Source organism: Camellia sinensis, chromosome 12, assembly GCF_055761805.1.
Source record: "Camellia sinensis isolate YWXY chromosome 12, ASM5576180v1, whole genome shotgun sequence".
Taxonomy (NCBI): Eukaryota; Viridiplantae; Streptophyta; class Magnoliopsida; order Ericales; family Theaceae; genus Camellia; species Camellia sinensis.
The window spans coordinates 43401199-43417957 of NC_138972.1; the positions used below are offsets into that span (position 1 = coordinate 43401199).

Below are 16759 nucleotides of genomic sequence, written 5' to 3' on the forward strand. Positions count from 1 at the left end.
TGCACCACAGAATGCCCAACTTAGCTATAGAACTAAGAAAAGACTTATCACTATAACGACTAAGGTGAGACCATAAGGACTAAGGTAAGATATATATATATATATATATATTTTAAACCATTGCTCTGATACTACTTTTGTCACGACCTATCCCAGTAACTGGGGCTGGATTCACTACTAGCTAATTCTAAAATTTCTTAGATTAATTCCAAGTAATTAAATTAAATAATGCAGCGAATTAAAATAAAAGAAGTAGATAAATAACTAAATCGTACATAGAAATTATTATTTATGTAACAATGTAACATCAGTCAGATAATGATTACCAAAAAAAAAAAAAACATGATATCCATATCAAATTTGAGGTTCTGATCCACAAGGTAAAACCACCATTCTTTAAATTTCTTCACCTGAAAGGGGTTTTAACAGCTATAATCACATGGCAGAGTGAGAAATATTATACTGAGAACAGAAGGGTATAAAATCACCATGGATAATTATTTCGGCTAAACGATGAATAATTTGGTTTGAATAAATTATTTTTAATAACAGACATATAACACAAAATCATATAAACAAAATAATCATAATCACAGTACATAACAGAATAGAGGGTCAATGGATCCATGATAGACAAAGGGTCACGAGGTGACTAATCAGAGGGCAAAAGGTTATTTAAATCCGTCAAGGCATGAGACTGTCAGAGAGTCACTAAAGTGACAATTCAGAGGGCCAATGATTATTTAAGTCCCTAAGGCATGGGACCTCCATGGTGGTACTTATTCAAAACAAATGTTTATAAAATCATTGTCAAATATTTTCTAAAATTTAAACAAACTTATCCATGAGTTTCAATTTAAGCAAATAGAGTTCAGAAAATAATCCACGTAATTGAAACATTAACATAACCATAAAGCATAAATTATATAAAATAAATTTATGGTAACTCAAAACATTCTTAAAATATATTCTAGTAACTCAAGACATATATAAAACATATTATGGTAGCTCAAGATATAATACAACTCACTTAAATAGTAATTTCTAATTGTGCTTCCCTTCACCGCGAGCTGACTCTCTCCCCGTGGTTACGTTCGTTTTGTGTGTGTGTTTTTTCTTTCCTTATTCTCCTATTCACAGCAACTCTCCCCTTTTATACTAAGCCTCCATACTTGCTCAGCATGTTCTAGGGTGACACGTTGCCTCTCTAAGCTACAGCCATTATGATGCTCTAGAAGGGAACTTATCCCTCAGATATGAACTTATCCTTCAAATGGATAAGTTTAAATAGTTATTGTTTTCTTTCTCTCTCTTTTTTTTTATTTTTTTTTATCTTTGGACCCAAATTCTAACATAATTAAACTATCGTAATTAGATTACATTTTAGCACACGTCATTTAAATGTTTTCCTAGTATTTGATTTACTTTTTATTTATTTACTTATTTACTTATTTTTATTTATTTATTTTTAAAAAATTAATTAAACAATTAAGGTGTCACAGAAGTAGGTGAAAATGTAGAGAGAGAGAGAGTGTGTTTTAGAGAGAGAGTGTCTCAACTTTAGGTTTTAGGGAGAAAAGATCTGAAAAAGTGATGTAAAAAGTCATTTCTGCAATCTGATATACGCACAGTCCGCTCAAGCACAAGAGTTGATGCTCGAGTGTCAGACACAAAGTTGTTCCGCTTAAGCGCAAGAAAGGCCGCTTGAGCGCCAAGACACAATGAACAAGACGCTCATCACTTAAGCGCGAGCGCAAGAAGTGATGCTCGAGCGTAGAAAACACACATCTAGTAGTTTTGCAGACAACAGACCAACGCTCGAGCGCAAGAAAGGCCGTTCGAGCGCTCACCTGCTCGAGCGTAGAAATCACCCTCCCAGTAGTTTTGCAGACTTGCAAAAGTATTGAGTGTTTGCAAAGCCCGCTCAAGCGCAGGAAGTGTCGCTTGAGTAGATGGCCAAATTCTGGGCAACACAAGGTTTAAAAAAAATAAGTGACTAACCGACCCAAACATAACCACAACAACCCCAAAGCGAATTTCAAAGAGATACAAGGGAAAAAAGAGGTAAACAACAATATGAAAGCACTAAACCTGAGTCCGGAATACCACAAGAGTCGGATCAAAATCGGAATCGCTATAATTTTTTTATTTGTATGTCAATACGGTACTTAAATCAAACAAAAAACTAGACAAACATACTTCCGTTGCACTTTATATATTGATTTTTATTTTTAAACTCATATACCTAGCCTACTATACGTAGGATGTAAAAAAATTTAAAAAATCAACAAAATCGATTGAATTGGATCGAATCGGTCATATTTGTTTTTTTTTTCTTTCCAATAATTGGTCTGTGTGATTTTTTAATTTAATTTTTTTTCAATTTTTAGTTCGGTATCGGTTTAAGCACCTCGTGTACTAAACTAAATTGAAACCGATTGCTTCAATATATATTGTATATATAATTTATATAATCTAATAATATAATGATATTAATAAGTATAATAAATTTCTATATTAATAAGTATAATTTATCTTTCCAACTCAGCGTCGTCGTTTTATTCTATGTGGGCCCGAGGTCGTTTTGTATGTTTGGGCTGGAGATTGTTTTGTATAATTGGACCCAAGGTCATTCCGCAATGTGTTGGACCCAAGATTGATTGTCAAATTTGAATATGAAAAAACTATGGATCGTTTTTACTTCCAAAAACATATTGTTTATGTTAAATATGTTCGATGGTTCAAACTCATATATTAGCCCTTTGCACTGTTATTACTCATTAAGTTTCGCTCACTCCCTATTTTATATGTATGTAGGTGATCAGCAGGGAGATTAACCTTAGAGTCAGCCTCAAGAATTGTCTATATGGACCTGTTATACCAAGCCTTCAAGATGGAACTTTTTGTCTTTTTGATGTTATATTTTATGAATGCTAAGATTTTTTTTTTTTAAATCAAAAAATCAGGAAATTTAGATTGGGAGATTGGAGCTCCCACAAGGGTTGGGGTTAAAAACCCCCTTTTGCTTACTATATAGTATAGATGTTAAGTCTTCTGTTTGCTTTTTGTAAAATGGGTTTGTGAATATGTAAACTTAATGTTAATGACTCCTATGTATATAAGTTTTGTTTGGAAGTCATGGTATGTGTATGGGAGTTATCCTGATCATATAAGCACTGCTCAGTGGACATTATACATAATATTTGCTTCCGCTTAAGACCCCATTATTAAAAACATTTGTTTTCTATATGAGACTGTACGTAATCGTGTGATTACTGGCCAATTATGAACCAAACTTTTAGGGGCGGGTTTAGGTCACGACACTAAGAGTGTAGATCTACATTTTAAAAGCCTAAAGGAGCCCGAGATCTTCGAACACGTATCTCTCTTTCTTCCATCACCGAAGGTCAGTTGTAGATCAACCATCATAGATCAGCTTCGTCAAGTCCATTGCCGTCATAGTTCCACGCATTTCACCGGAGAGAGTTAGGGTTATAGATCTCGATCTTGGTTTGGAGGATTAAGGTGATTAGTAACTCGATTGAGAGGGTTTGAGTATGCAATTTCCTTAATCTCTCTTTATCTCTCTCTTTTTCTCTCTCTGTAACTTTTTTTATCTCTTCTTTCTCGCACTAAGAATCAAACCAACATCCACTCTCCAAACCATTCATAAGCATCTTTACTCATAGCAAGTTTCAGAAAGTGAGAAAGATGGAAGCGAAAGAGAGATATAGAGTAAGTTGTGTCATCGACGCAAATTTGATGTGTGTTTATTGTTTACTGATCAAACTAAATGATAGATTATTTTTCTGAAGTTGTTAATCTCAGAAACTAGATTTTGAAGTTTGAACAAACAATTCTTGCATACATCTTGAAAATTAAAGATCATCTGCATTAAGCATATGGATTATGTGTCGCATTTAAGACATTTTTTGAGCATCAAGATCAACACATCTAAGAGCAACCAACAGAACGTGTTTCAGTACTTTTGAAGATGGCTCTCAAGCAACTTTAGATCTACAACTTCCTCAGATTTTTGATTTCCAACCATTGTTTTCAACCAATCAACTAGTTCACTTCTTAATTTGTTTAATTTGGATGGATAGATGATTCAATTTGTTTTTTCTTGTTGTTGTTGTTTATTGCAACATATAATTTTTTGTTTTTCGTACAGATAAATTTGTTTTGTTTATTGTTGTTGAATTTGAATAGAAAGCAAAATTGAATAAATAGGTTTAAAGACAGAGAGAGAGAGAAATAGACAGAGAGACAAGAGAGACATAGAGAAACAAATACAGAGAAAGTTTGAAAATGGTGTGAATTTGAACAAATAGAAAAAATAGATTATAAAAATTTAACAAATAGACAAAAAATTTGAATAGATAGACCAAAAATTTAAATAGATAATCAAAAAAAATTAAACGGTAAAATTAGAAACAAAATGTCATTCCAGAATAATAAAAGAATTTTTCATTAAATTATTTCATAAAAGGTGAATTTCTTACCAATAAAAAAAATATTCACTGAACCTAATTCTTTATATAATCTTTTAACTTGTACGTTTTAGCAATTTTCAATATAAATTTTATGGGATAAATTATAAACACCTCCCCTGAGGTTTACTTAAATTATCAATTACCCTCTGTGGTTATATAATTACATTACGCCCATAAGATTTTTAATTTCATAATAAATATGTCTTTTTATTAATAAATCATCAAGTTAATTAATAGTTTTTAATAATGTTAAAATTTTATTTCAATTAATAATTCAGATAATTTTATTAATGTATAGGTGAACAATTAGAAATTTCACATTTTCAATTAATTCTGTTAAATAAAAAATTCTGACAAAGAAATATTTGTAATTTTCTAAATCATAAGTAGCAATTCATATTATAAGCAAATTTCATGGGTGTATTTGTAATTTACCCATTTTATGGGTAAAATGAAATTTGAAATTGTGATTTTCTTCAAGGTCCCTTGAATAGAATACAGGGTCACTCTCAACGCAGCATTCGGTGGTGTATTGAGGTGGAGTTGTGAACTTGTGCGAAGAAAGAAACCCGGAGGCCGGACAGCATCATCGGCGATGATGATGATGATGAGGAGGAGGCTTCCATTGGCGGCTCTTCGCCACCGCTGTTTGGGACCCCCTACTTCCCTCAGCTTCCGTTTCATATCCTCCTCTCATTCCTCCTCCACCACCACCAAAACTGTCCCCCTTCTCTGGACCACCACCACCGCCGCCGCCGCCACCACCGACCCCAACGACGCAGTCACAGTCCAACTTCTCTCATGGGGCCGTGGTTCCTCCGGCCAACTCGGCGGCGGCATCGAAGAACTCCGCCTCTACCCTACCCCTGTCGCCTCCCTCCTCCTCCCTCCCTCTTTCCGCCTTTCCCTCCCCATCCCCGGCCGCCTATCTCCTCCCCTGAACCACCACCAAAACCCTAATTCTTCTGATCCAGTTGATGTCTCCATTTCTTGCGGCCTTTTCCATTCCGCATTGTTAGTCAATCGCAAGCTCTGGATTTGGGGCAAAGGCGATGGCGGCCGTCTCGGACTCGGCCACGAGAACCCATCTTTCGTCCCCACTCTAAACCCTAATTTAGATTCCCTCCAAAGCATTGCCCTTGGCGGCCTCCATTCCGTCGCTCTCAACTCTCTTGGTCAAGTCTTCACTTGGGGTTATGGTGGTTTTGGAGCTTTAGGGCACTCTGTTTATCACAGAGAATTGTTGCCCAGATTGGTAAATGGTTCTTGGGATGGTAAAATTAGCCACATTGCAACTAGTGGGACACATACAGCTGCAATCACTGAGTCTGGTGAGCTTTATACATGGGGTAGAGATGAAGGAGATGGTAGACTTGGACTTGGTCCTAGTCGTGGCCCCGATCAGGCTGGTGGTTTAAGCATTCCTTCTAAAGTAGCAGCATTGCCTGTACCTGTGGCTGCTGTTTCCTGTGGTGGATTTTTTACGGTGGCTCTCACGGAGGAGGGACAGATTTGGAATTGGGGTGGTAAGGATTTTAACTTTCTTTACTCACGGTAGAGTATTGGGTTCTATTTCAAATACCGAGTTGAATGACTAGTTACTACATGATACATGTGAATGCAAGTAAGAAAAGTTAGTAAAATTTGTTAGTTTGGATAGTATTTTCCAATGGCTAATCTCGGGAAATTCTATTTGCGCACATTAAGTTTCTTTACTCCACACACTTAATGAATTTTTTCAAAATCACAATTTTATTCTTTAACAAAATTACTATCTCACCCACCACCATTTCACCCACACATTTCACAATTTCTCCATACACATCTTACCCACCACCATCTCACCAGCCACTTCACCGCCGGCCATCGCCTCCCATGCCCAAACCTCAACCATACAAAGCGGGAAACAACACCAGATTGTATAACTTCTTCAATCGGCAGACTTTATTCTGAAAATGAAATTTGAACAATTAATCTTCCAAAAGTTAATAAGAAGAAATATAGTCCCATATATCAAAACATGATCATATACTTATTGAAAGCAATTTACGGAATTGTGTAGTAGCCTCCAGTTGCAGATTGCTATCATTTGACCAACACCAACAACCAAGGAAGGAAGACTCTCTAACTGCAATCAAATCAACAGACCCCAAAACCTCAAACAAACCATTAATCACACCTGAACCTTGTGTGTGTGTGTGTGTGTGAGAGAGAGAGAGAGAGAGAGTTGGGATTTTTAGTGGAGAAGATTGTGATGGAGGTGACGGCAACGTGAGGAGTTGTGTGAGAATGGCTGAGCTGGAGAGGGGTGGTGGTTGATGTCATCGTTGGTGCCATCGTCGGTAGCTGGTGTAGTTAGGGTCAAGGTTTTTGGAGTGAGAGATGATGGAAGAAGAGGATGTGCATAGAGAAGGTGAGGGTATATTTGGAATATAAAGTGTGTGGACTGAGATAAAGAAGTAAAACCAAATTACTAAATGTGTGGATTGAGAAAAGATGTACACAGAGATAATTTGGTGTGTGGAAATAGAATTTCTCATTAATCTCATGCTTTAACCTAGCTTCATGGACTGGGATTGCTAAATTTTATTTCGCCTACATTGAATACATACCATAGGAATTATAAGAGATGTTGGGATATTGCTTATTAAAAAAAAGAAAAGAAAAAAAGTCGGTATTTTTAGTAAAATGAATTCAAAATTTTGAAATTCCAAGGTTTGGTATATAAAATGACATGTGATGTGGCCTCTTTAAAATAAATCAAATACTCATGTCGGATATCTAATACTTGGACAGGAGTGTGTGATATGTATCCATACTTTTTCTATTGGACATTTCTCATATATTTGCATTTAACATTATCATTATATGTATTTGTTGTTGTATAATTGCTACAAAAATGAGTGAAATACATTTTTAGCACTGTATGTTATATATAACACAATTTTATTTCACATAATACGTTAAAAATATTAAATATAACCCCTTTTTTTTGCCCAGTCCACCCATCCTTTAATTTGAAGTTTGATGGGTTTGACATTTAGATATGCAACTGCACCTGAAAGCCGTATCTGAGTCCATGTAAAATAGATAAAATGATAGTATTTCTAATGTATATTTGAAGGAGCATAATAGAGTTGGTTATTGTTTCAACAAATAAAATTAAAAAAAGAAGATACAATCACGTTTCAATCGAAGATTAAATTTACTATTTCAGTGGTGTTAGAATTGATAAAGACATATTTCCTCCTGATGAACTATGATTCATAATACCTTTTCGATTTGAGGAGTTGATATTACTAGAAATTGTGTCATGATCTGATTCTTTGACATCAATCTTGATGGAGTATTTCGCTGTTCTCCCATTTTTTCTTTGTTGGCTGTGTGAAGATCATGGCATCTTATTAATACCATCAAATTGATGTCTTTGAACAGCAAACTCCAACTATGAGCTTGGAAGAGGTGATAAGTTTGGTGGGTGGAAACCAAAACCGATTCCTAGCCTTGAAGATACTCGCATCATTCAGATAGCAACTGGTGGATATCACTCTCTTGCTTTGACTGATGAAGGTAAAGTCCTTTCGTGGGGTCATGGTGGGCATGGTCAGTTGGGTCATTATTCTATTGAAAACCAGAAAATTCCTGTACCTGTTGAGGCTTTAGCTGATGAAAGCGTTATCTATATCGCTTGCGGAGGTTCATCATCGGCAGCTGTAACTGATAAAGGGAAGTTGTACATGTGGGGAAATGCTAAGGATTCACAATTAGGTCTACCTGGGCTGCCAGAGGTACAACCATTTCCAGTTGAAGTTCTGTTTCTAATGGAGGATGACGATCTCGGGATTCATAACGTACTCTGTGTCGCGGTCGGTGCATCTCATGCAATGTGCTTGGTTTCAAGATTAGGTTGCCAAGGAGTGTAGTGGGTTTGTGCATGTGGTCTCATATGTAACGAGACAAGGAACAAATGAGATTTTCCAGAAACAGCTCAAACAGAGGTGAAGTAAAATAGTCACTCTGGAATGTTTTTTGCAATAGAGAATTTAACTTCAAAATATAGGAGAAAAAGCAGATTCTTACGTGTGACAGATTGCTGGCTTTACATCTTCCATAACATAGTGTGACGTGGAATGTCTTGCTGATCTTTGTTTCTCTGTGGCTGACCTAAGTTGCGCAGCTGCAGGTCTGACTTTGTTGAACTGCTACAACCTACTGCTGTGGCTGGCTAAATGGATCAGGACATTTGGTCAAATGGATTGCGTTGGATGATAGCAGTTCCAAATGTTGTAAACCAGATGCAAGTTCTGTTTATCTTTCAAGTAAAGCCCTCAAAAATTGCGTCTCACTCCTTTGTCTTGTAACAGTGAAAGCATTTGGTTATTCAATGTTAAAAAAAAAAAAAAAAATAGTAAAAACTAACAAGGATGTTAATGTTCTCATGGAAATGCAATTTTAAGAAACCTGGATTGCGATCAAGAGGTTCCGCATCTGTTTCTTTAATTTTGTCTTTTTGTTACGCAGGATGTTGTTTGTTTAATTTGTTGGGTAGACAATTATTGAGCTATTAATTGAGATGAATATAGCTTCAACTAGCTAATTTTGGGATGGCAATTTTCAACCCTCGTTAATTTTGCTTTCAACTTGTGGAAAACCTCTAATTTAAATTTGAGGCACACAAAGACAAAATCATTTGTGATACTGCCTGCATTTATTGATTTGAGAGCCCAAGAAAATCTTTGTTGTACCAAAACCCTTTCTTTCTTCGGGGGAATACTTCATTTGAATCGATTATTGCAGAAATTCATTGTTGAGAATTTTGAATTATTCACACCAGACCAGCCAAGCACCAATCCCTTTTCCCATGAGATATGGACCTAAGTACTTAGGCCAATGTTGATCCATTCTCAATTGAACCTTCGATGTTCGTTGCTCAGACAATTGCTTTCAGGTTCTTATTTTGCAAGTCAATATCACATTTGAGGCATCAAATCTTTCATTTGTTGTTATATTACTTCTATAGAGTTAAGGATTATTTGAAGAGCTATTTGACGCCCATGATCTCATGGCTTCATCCCTGAAGCCCACAATGGATACTGGTATTGGTGAGACAGACTTGTAGCTTTCTTGTTGAAATGTCAAACTAATATGAAACTGAGGACTGAGATGGCATATCAAATGAAATTTTGGAGGAATATGATGAGAACTGCCTTAACCTTCTAGGAATGGGCTCATGCTACTAAGAGACCCCCAAAATGAATGAATCAGACCTTTATGATGGAGAATTGGTGAGTGATAAGCTCCAAGAGTCTTGGCTCTCTCTGAGATTATATTTTGTATGCTAGCTGATCTTGTCAGAAATCTCAGTAATATGTGCAACCCTGAGCTTCACAAGGGTAGCTTTAAGTGGCCAAACTTGTAGAGTATATCGATGGGGTTTCTACATTGAACTCAGTTTGAGAATGGTTTGTGATTCCAATTTTGAGGAGCTTCTCTTGGAGGAGAAGCTTGCTTTTATGCATCAAACAATACATGACTTTGGAAGAACAACTTTGCTTTTAAGAAGGGGGTGCTTTGCTTGGAGCTTTCCATATGGGTGTTGTGAAAACCTTGGTAGAGCATACGCTTTTGCCTGGACAATTGCAATGTTTTGTTGTAGCCACTAGGTCTTTGCCCAAGCTAAAAAGTTTCTTTGAGGATTTTTGTCACTCTTTGCAATTTTTTTGACCAGATGGGTGAGATTTTTGTAGTTTTTAAGAGGGTTATGTCTCAAGGAGCAATTCATGAGGTCAGACTGTTACAGATGATGTTAAGGCATCTCACTAATAATCTTACATTCCAGGAAGATTGTGACTTGACTGAACAAAGCTCTCCAATGAAGCATGAGCCTCCCAGATGCCTTAATTATTTAACTTCACCTCATGTGGTCTTATGGAGTGCAGTGGCTGCTTTATGTACCTTTGCTGGTTTGTTTGAAGCTCAAGAACTAATGGTAAAGGATAGTTGTGAAGAAATTGCTTTATATTGCCCGCCATTTCATTTGGATCCTGATAATGCTTCTGGCTCATCTGTGGTTGTGGAGCGCTGGCAGTGTGGAGATTGATTTACCCATGGTACAGTTGAAGGAGCTTTTCAATATCAATCATTTTATTGTGACTCAGTTGAAGGAGATTGTCAGAGATTATGGAGGTAACTTTTCTACTAAGGTGCGTGCTAGTGGAAATGAGTTATTGATTTCTTTTATGATTTATATTCATATTGCTTAACTTTTGTTCTGGCATTTGTAAATGTTGTATCTATACACTCATATTTCACTTCTCTATTTTGTATATATTGTGCTATGTTATATTTTAGGTGTTTGATTCATCTAATTCCATGTGCAAGGACACAAGCTGATAAAATATTTATATTTCTTAGTAGTACTTTTTGTTTCTAGGATGAAATGGTGTTCATAAGGTGCCATAGTTTCGTGCATAATATGGGACTTTTATGCATAGGTTTACGGTAGACCCAATTTGTTTATGATTGCTAGGTGAATGTCCAACGGCACGAACATATCCCATGCCTTTATCCAAGTGTCGAGTATCGAACACGTCATTCATACATTTAGAAGAGTCCAGCTAACATATATATTGGGAATAGAGAATGAAAAGAAAAGGTGAGTATGGAGGGTAGTAGATTGTATTTTTGTTCACTTGTTGTCAAATAGTACATAACTTTAAATCTCACTAGGATGTGCTATCAATGCAGCTCAAAAAGGATTTCTATAATGATTAAACTATATGGCCGAGTTATTACCTTTAGAAATCTGGCTCGTAGACAAGTTGAAGACATATAGGCCCTAAATTCTTATTATTCATTGCTGTAGCCCTAGTAAACCTGCCTTTTGAAACAAATGTCGAGCCACTTCTTCGTTGACTTCAAAGCAAATTGCTTTGGTGGTAAATCATTTGTCATCATTTGGACTCTTCTCCCATGTGTTGACCCTCCAGCTGCTAAATTTAGGCCTACGAAATTGACAATGATTACATAGGCTAATTGATTGGATATTTATCCTACATCTCCTTGATGTGCTTTGCTTTGACGTCAGTTTGTCAAGCTTTTCATTTTCTTATTCTATTATGATTGGTGCTTTACGCATATCGTGTATCGCTTTATCTCTTTTATTTTATGTATCACATATAATAACTTTGAGGTTATGGGTTCAATTCACGGGGCAATCACTTTGTGTACTATGTCAAAGGTTAGGTGTGTATCCAATCTTTTCCCTTCCAAATACACATTTATGTGTACTAATTGGGTGTTGTTTTTATATTATATAGTATCATAAGATACATCAACATATATGAATATATATTGGACAACATATCTTTTCTCGCATAATATATAAATATATTGAAGTACTAAATCATATAACCAAAGACGTGAAATATTCTCTCTAAGAAACATAAAAATTGGTCAACGAGGTAAATATACCTTCATAAAACAGAAGTATTCCAACTTATAATTTATTAGGAAAAAATTGAAATTTTAATATGACAAATGATGAATGAAGTTTCATTGCAAATGTTAAAAACAAAATAGAAGGTTTATTCATTTATTTTTTCAGTCAGGCCTAGCTGCTTTAGGGGTTGTTTGGGATGTTCTAAATAAGTACACTTTTTGATTTTTTATGAAATATGGGTTGGGTATGGGTTGGGTTTGAAGTGATGTGGTAGAAAGGTGATGTGACTTAAATAAGATGATGTGAATTAAATAGTATAGTGACTTTTTGACTTTTTCAGGGGATGACAAACTAGGCCTTAATCTCGGGTCCATCTGCTTCATGATTTGCAATCAAAGACATTCTTCTGAACTTATTTGGATTTTGGTAGTCTCAAATTTCTTATATGGTGTGTTATTATCGTGGTCCAAAAAAGTGCACAGAAATATGGTGTGTTATTATCATGGATTTTAGTTATGTTTTCCTTTATTTATTTATTTATTGATTTTTATTTTTAATTTTCAATTGAGTCCCAGGCATCCTTGGGATGCAGGATCGGGAGTAACCTTCACCATGTTTAACCTCCCCACCTCTAGTTGAGTCTGTCACTTCATGTGTAGGTCTTTATATTTGACTAAGACCATTATATGGGAAGCAATTCATAGACAAAGATAAAACAAAAATAAAAAAATATATTTCATGATACAGAATTCTTTGTGGTCTTTGACTGTAAGAACTACCCATAATACATGATATAGCATTACTGCAGTCTCCTTTTAAGTCAAGAGCTGGAGTTGTTTGTTTAGTTGCAAGCTGTCCAAAGCTCTCCTCTGACAGAATTTCTCCAATCATCCAGACTTGAGACAGAAAAATGGTATTTTCTTAGGCAACATTTTATATTCCTATCTCAGATTCTCCAAAGAAAACTGCTTTGATATTGATAAAGCAAATGGTAAACTGTGAAGAATGTTGCATAATTAATGATGTAGAGCATGGAAGAAGAAAAATAACAAATCTAAAATTTCACATGGAGCACAATTAGGGTATCAAGGAGTGAAGTTTTGGTAATTTTATGATTTGCTGGTCATGGGTTGCAAGGGAGCTTCTATTGGCAGATCACAGAAAATTTCAATTCACACCATTTTTTTTTTGTTTAGATGATCAAAAATTAATTATTCAGATATCAACTACCTGAATAATTATTTTTTGTTCGGTAGTTGATTTCCAAACAATTGATTTTTGTTCCATAGTTGATATCCAAATAGACAAAATGGTGTGAACTGAGAAAAAAAAGTGGTGTGTAAATAGAAGCTCCTAGGCTATGGGGGTCACCCATAAGTTTTGTTATGGGTCGAATTATGTCATTGGGTTTTCTATGGAGTCTTTAGTTCTAAATTGTCTAGTTGGTCAAAGTTTTTTAACTTCTAATTATAGAATCATAATCCTTGCAGGAACACAAAAAATGTAGTAGCTAATAAATATGCATGAATTTTCTTTATAATAGAGATTTGAGTTTGTGAATTTTTCAGCCCCAAAACTCTGGCCAATCAAACTCTAATCATCCCCAACCTTTTTTTCCTATCAGTTGGCAAATAAATTTATACTTAAATCAACCATAAAATAGTCTGTGTCTAGAAAAATCAACTCATAAATCTTTCCACACCTTATTTTTGTAAATCCTGCAACCTGATACTTCAGAAATTGACTTAATTCCACCTTCTTACTTATTACAAAAACAAATCTTTCTTCTAGCTGTTAGAACCCTAACCTTTCCAAAGCCAAATATTGTAGGCAGCAATACTTTCCTGCATCAATTAAACGACAAATGTCTTCAACCTAATCATCCTAAGCCAGGTCCGATTCTACATGTAAGGGTGGGTGTTCAATTAAACACCTTGGAATTATATATATATATATATGTAATTCTGGCCAAAGTTTTATGTTGAACACTCTAACCCTCTTTCTTGAACACCCAACCTAGTTGAACATCCATCCAAGCCCACTTTCTTGTACACCCAACCCAACCCAGACCATAACTCTTTAATCAATATATATATATATACTTTGTGAAGTGAACACACAATATGTTTTGAAAGCTTTGCTTCCTTAGCTTGTGCAAAGTGTTTTTTTTTGACAAAAGTTTGTATTTTGCAATTCTCAGCCAGTGTGCCACTTGAATGTTAATGTTAATCAACAGTTTTTTAACTTATCTTAATTTTAATTAAATGAGCTTTCTTCATATTTTTTTATCATTCTAGTGATAAAAATAAAATATATTTATGTAAATTTTTGTATCTACATTTTATTTTTTGAAACAATGATATCAATATATTAAAATTTTATTTTATTTATTTATTTGTATGTGATTTGAAAAGTCTAAAAAAATTAAATTTTTGAATATCTACCTGAAAAAAATTCCTGGAGTACCCACTGTGAACATCCTGAATAAGCTCACTTTCATTGGGATTTTTTATTTTTATTTTTTTGTTAGAACTGCACTTTTCATTTTAAAAATCTTTTCAAATTAGTCAAAATAAGTTCTAAGTTCTGTCTATTGTTTTGCTCTTAGAACTTTTGATCTTGATCATGTGTGTGTACATGTGTGCACACTTGCATGTCTCTGCATCTATTGTTTTGGATATATTGTATGTATATTCTGGTAAATTAACTAATTATTTGTTTTCAATTTCAGTACTCCAAAATACAGAGGTACACTTTGGGAGAAGCTCTCAGCCGTAAAAGCCAATTGTGGGATTGAGCTTGCTTTGGAGTGTGTTGCAATTCTCAGCCATATGCATAGATTGAAATGGAGTGCTGAGAGAGCTGCTGCTTCTTCTCATGGCCTATCAAGCTCTGTCTGATCCAATGCTTCTAAGAGGATTCCTTAATGGAATTGCATTGCTTGGGAGAACTCAACAGGGTCCCTTGAGGAATACTTCATTGCGGATGTTGCCACCTCGCTGCATCAAGGAATTGCAGGGTCCACAGGAGGTCACACTGGCTGGAACTTCGCAGAGCCACCTTCACACACATGATGGTAGTGATGTTAAATCTGAAAGTGTTGATCTCAATTCTTGGACAAGATCTGGTGGTCATTTGATGAGGACAACTTCAGCAGATAAGATCATTGAATTTGCTCAAAATTTGGACGTTGATAGCAAATTGAGCAAAGGAATGATGGGTCACCACAATAATTTTGTGATTCAGATGGTAGGCAAGGATCCATACTATCAAGTTTTGAAGGTAGCAACCCCTGATAGAAGTTCAGACATGGAGTTTAACCAGAGGGATGTCAACAACACAGTTCCTGTGAACAATTCTAGCATTATGGTTGTCGCTGCCTGAAAGTATACGTAATGGGATCGTTTTCGATGTTGTGAAAAGGATTACTTGACCCCAACAAATAAGAGTCCTGATTGAGAAAACAATGGCCCCTCCCAGATTTCAGTTGATGAGTGTATGCAACTTGACTGTGCAGAAAAGGAAATAGATGCAAGCTCGGTGTCTGAATGCGGCGACAATTTTGGTTACATAGAAAATTGTCTCAGTGAAGCAGATTCTGGTTGTGATCCCAAATAATCATTCTGGTTTGGGTGGTTAGATTTGAGGTTGGTTTGTGCTTGGTCATTTTGCATGGTGCAACTGGAAGGATTGGATTCAATGCCGAAGACGAAACTGAAGTGTGTTACTAGTAGCAGAAGATTGGGGAATTCTGACTTCACAACAGAAATTGAATTGACAGCAATCAGGACAACAAAAGACATGACATGGAAGTGTCGCCATATGAGTGAGTAATATCACCATCAAAGCAACTGTATGTCAGCTTATGCCAGTTTTATCGAATAATTCTTGAAACACTACCAAATCCAAAAGCATTGACGGAGTAGTATCACCATATATTATCCTCGATAAAGGCTCAGTACTTGTTCAGTTCCCCTTGTTTTCTGGTGCTTTAACCAAATGAAAATTCACCATTGGCCATCAAGAATAAAGTTTGTGTTGTGGCATGGAGTGGGATATGATGATAAGTAATGGGGGGAGATGTGATAAGAAAAAGTGAATTTGAGTAGGAATTTATAAAGGGGAAAAAAAAAAAAAGTTGTGAAAGGTATATGAAATGTAGTTATATTTTATTCATTTATTTTTTTTTCCTTTTCATATTTCTCATAAAATCCGTGAACCATAACTGTAAATTAAATGTTGTTTTTGAGGACACAAATAAAATGGCCAAAGACTAAATTAAAGGCAAACTATTATGGATTCAAAATTGCAAAACAACTAATTCAATTTGGACAGAAAGGGGGGTGTGATGGGTAGGACAATCACCCATTATCCCTAATAATATACAAAACAAAAACAGGACACCCCAATATTACAAAAGTTGGAAGGCACATTGTATGGGAGAGAATAACTACGGGTTGTGACGTAAGATTCGTTTGGACGTGGATTGGTTTTTTGACTTTATTAGTTTGGAGTTAAAAGTCTCGTTTAGGATATATTTTTTGATTTTTTTTTATTTTTGTGAGAGTAAAAATGAAATGATTATAGTTTAGATGTAATGTTTTGTCTTATTAATTTTTTAATTTATTTTATCTTTTTATGATTAAAATAATTAAAAAATTAAAAAATTTAGCATGTTAAACGAAGGCATAAATCATTTGCTTACTGGACCTTCAATCTCAAAGCCCACCTTGTTGGAACTTGGGAGTCTACACAAGAAAGTCTTGAGAAGATTGCACCAAATACCAAAAAGGAGTGGATACTACTAGGGTTCTAAACGAGC

At 35.3% G+C, this 16759-nt stretch overlaps 1 protein-coding gene and 1 pseudogene across 5 annotated transcripts; both read left to right on the forward strand.

The window, feature by feature from the left end:
• The first annotated feature begins 4969 nt into the window (after positions 1-4969).
• RUG3 (Regulator of chromosome condensation (RCC1) family protein) lies at positions 4970-8972 on the forward strand. 4 transcript variants are annotated; one of them, XR_014346244.1, is made up of 3 exons: positions 4970-6022; positions 7932-8494; positions 8666-8972. XR_014346244.1 is itself a non-coding variant. In XM_028232257.2 (2 exons), exons 1-2 carry the CDS (start codon positions 5092-5094, stop codon positions 8417-8419), a joined length of 1419 nt encoding a protein of 472 aa, XP_028088058.2. In that variant the 5' UTR covers positions 4999-5091; the 3' UTR covers positions 8420-8584. The 4 variants fall into 4 exon arrangements, 1 of the variants encoding a protein (XP_028088058.2); XR_014346245.1 differs by having other exon boundaries at positions 4999-6022; positions 8674-8972; XR_014346246.1 differs by having other exon boundaries at positions 4999-6022; positions 8680-8972.
• A 139-nt stretch (positions 8973-9111) lies between these two features.
• On the forward strand, positions 9112-15816 carry LOC114288732 (triacylglycerol lipase SDP1-like; annotated as a pseudogene). The gene is made up of 2 exons (XR_014346247.1): positions 9112-10699; positions 14669-15816. The product of XR_014346247.1 is annotated as a triacylglycerol lipase SDP1-like (transcript).
• The last annotated feature ends 943 nt before the right edge of the window (positions 15817-16759 follow it).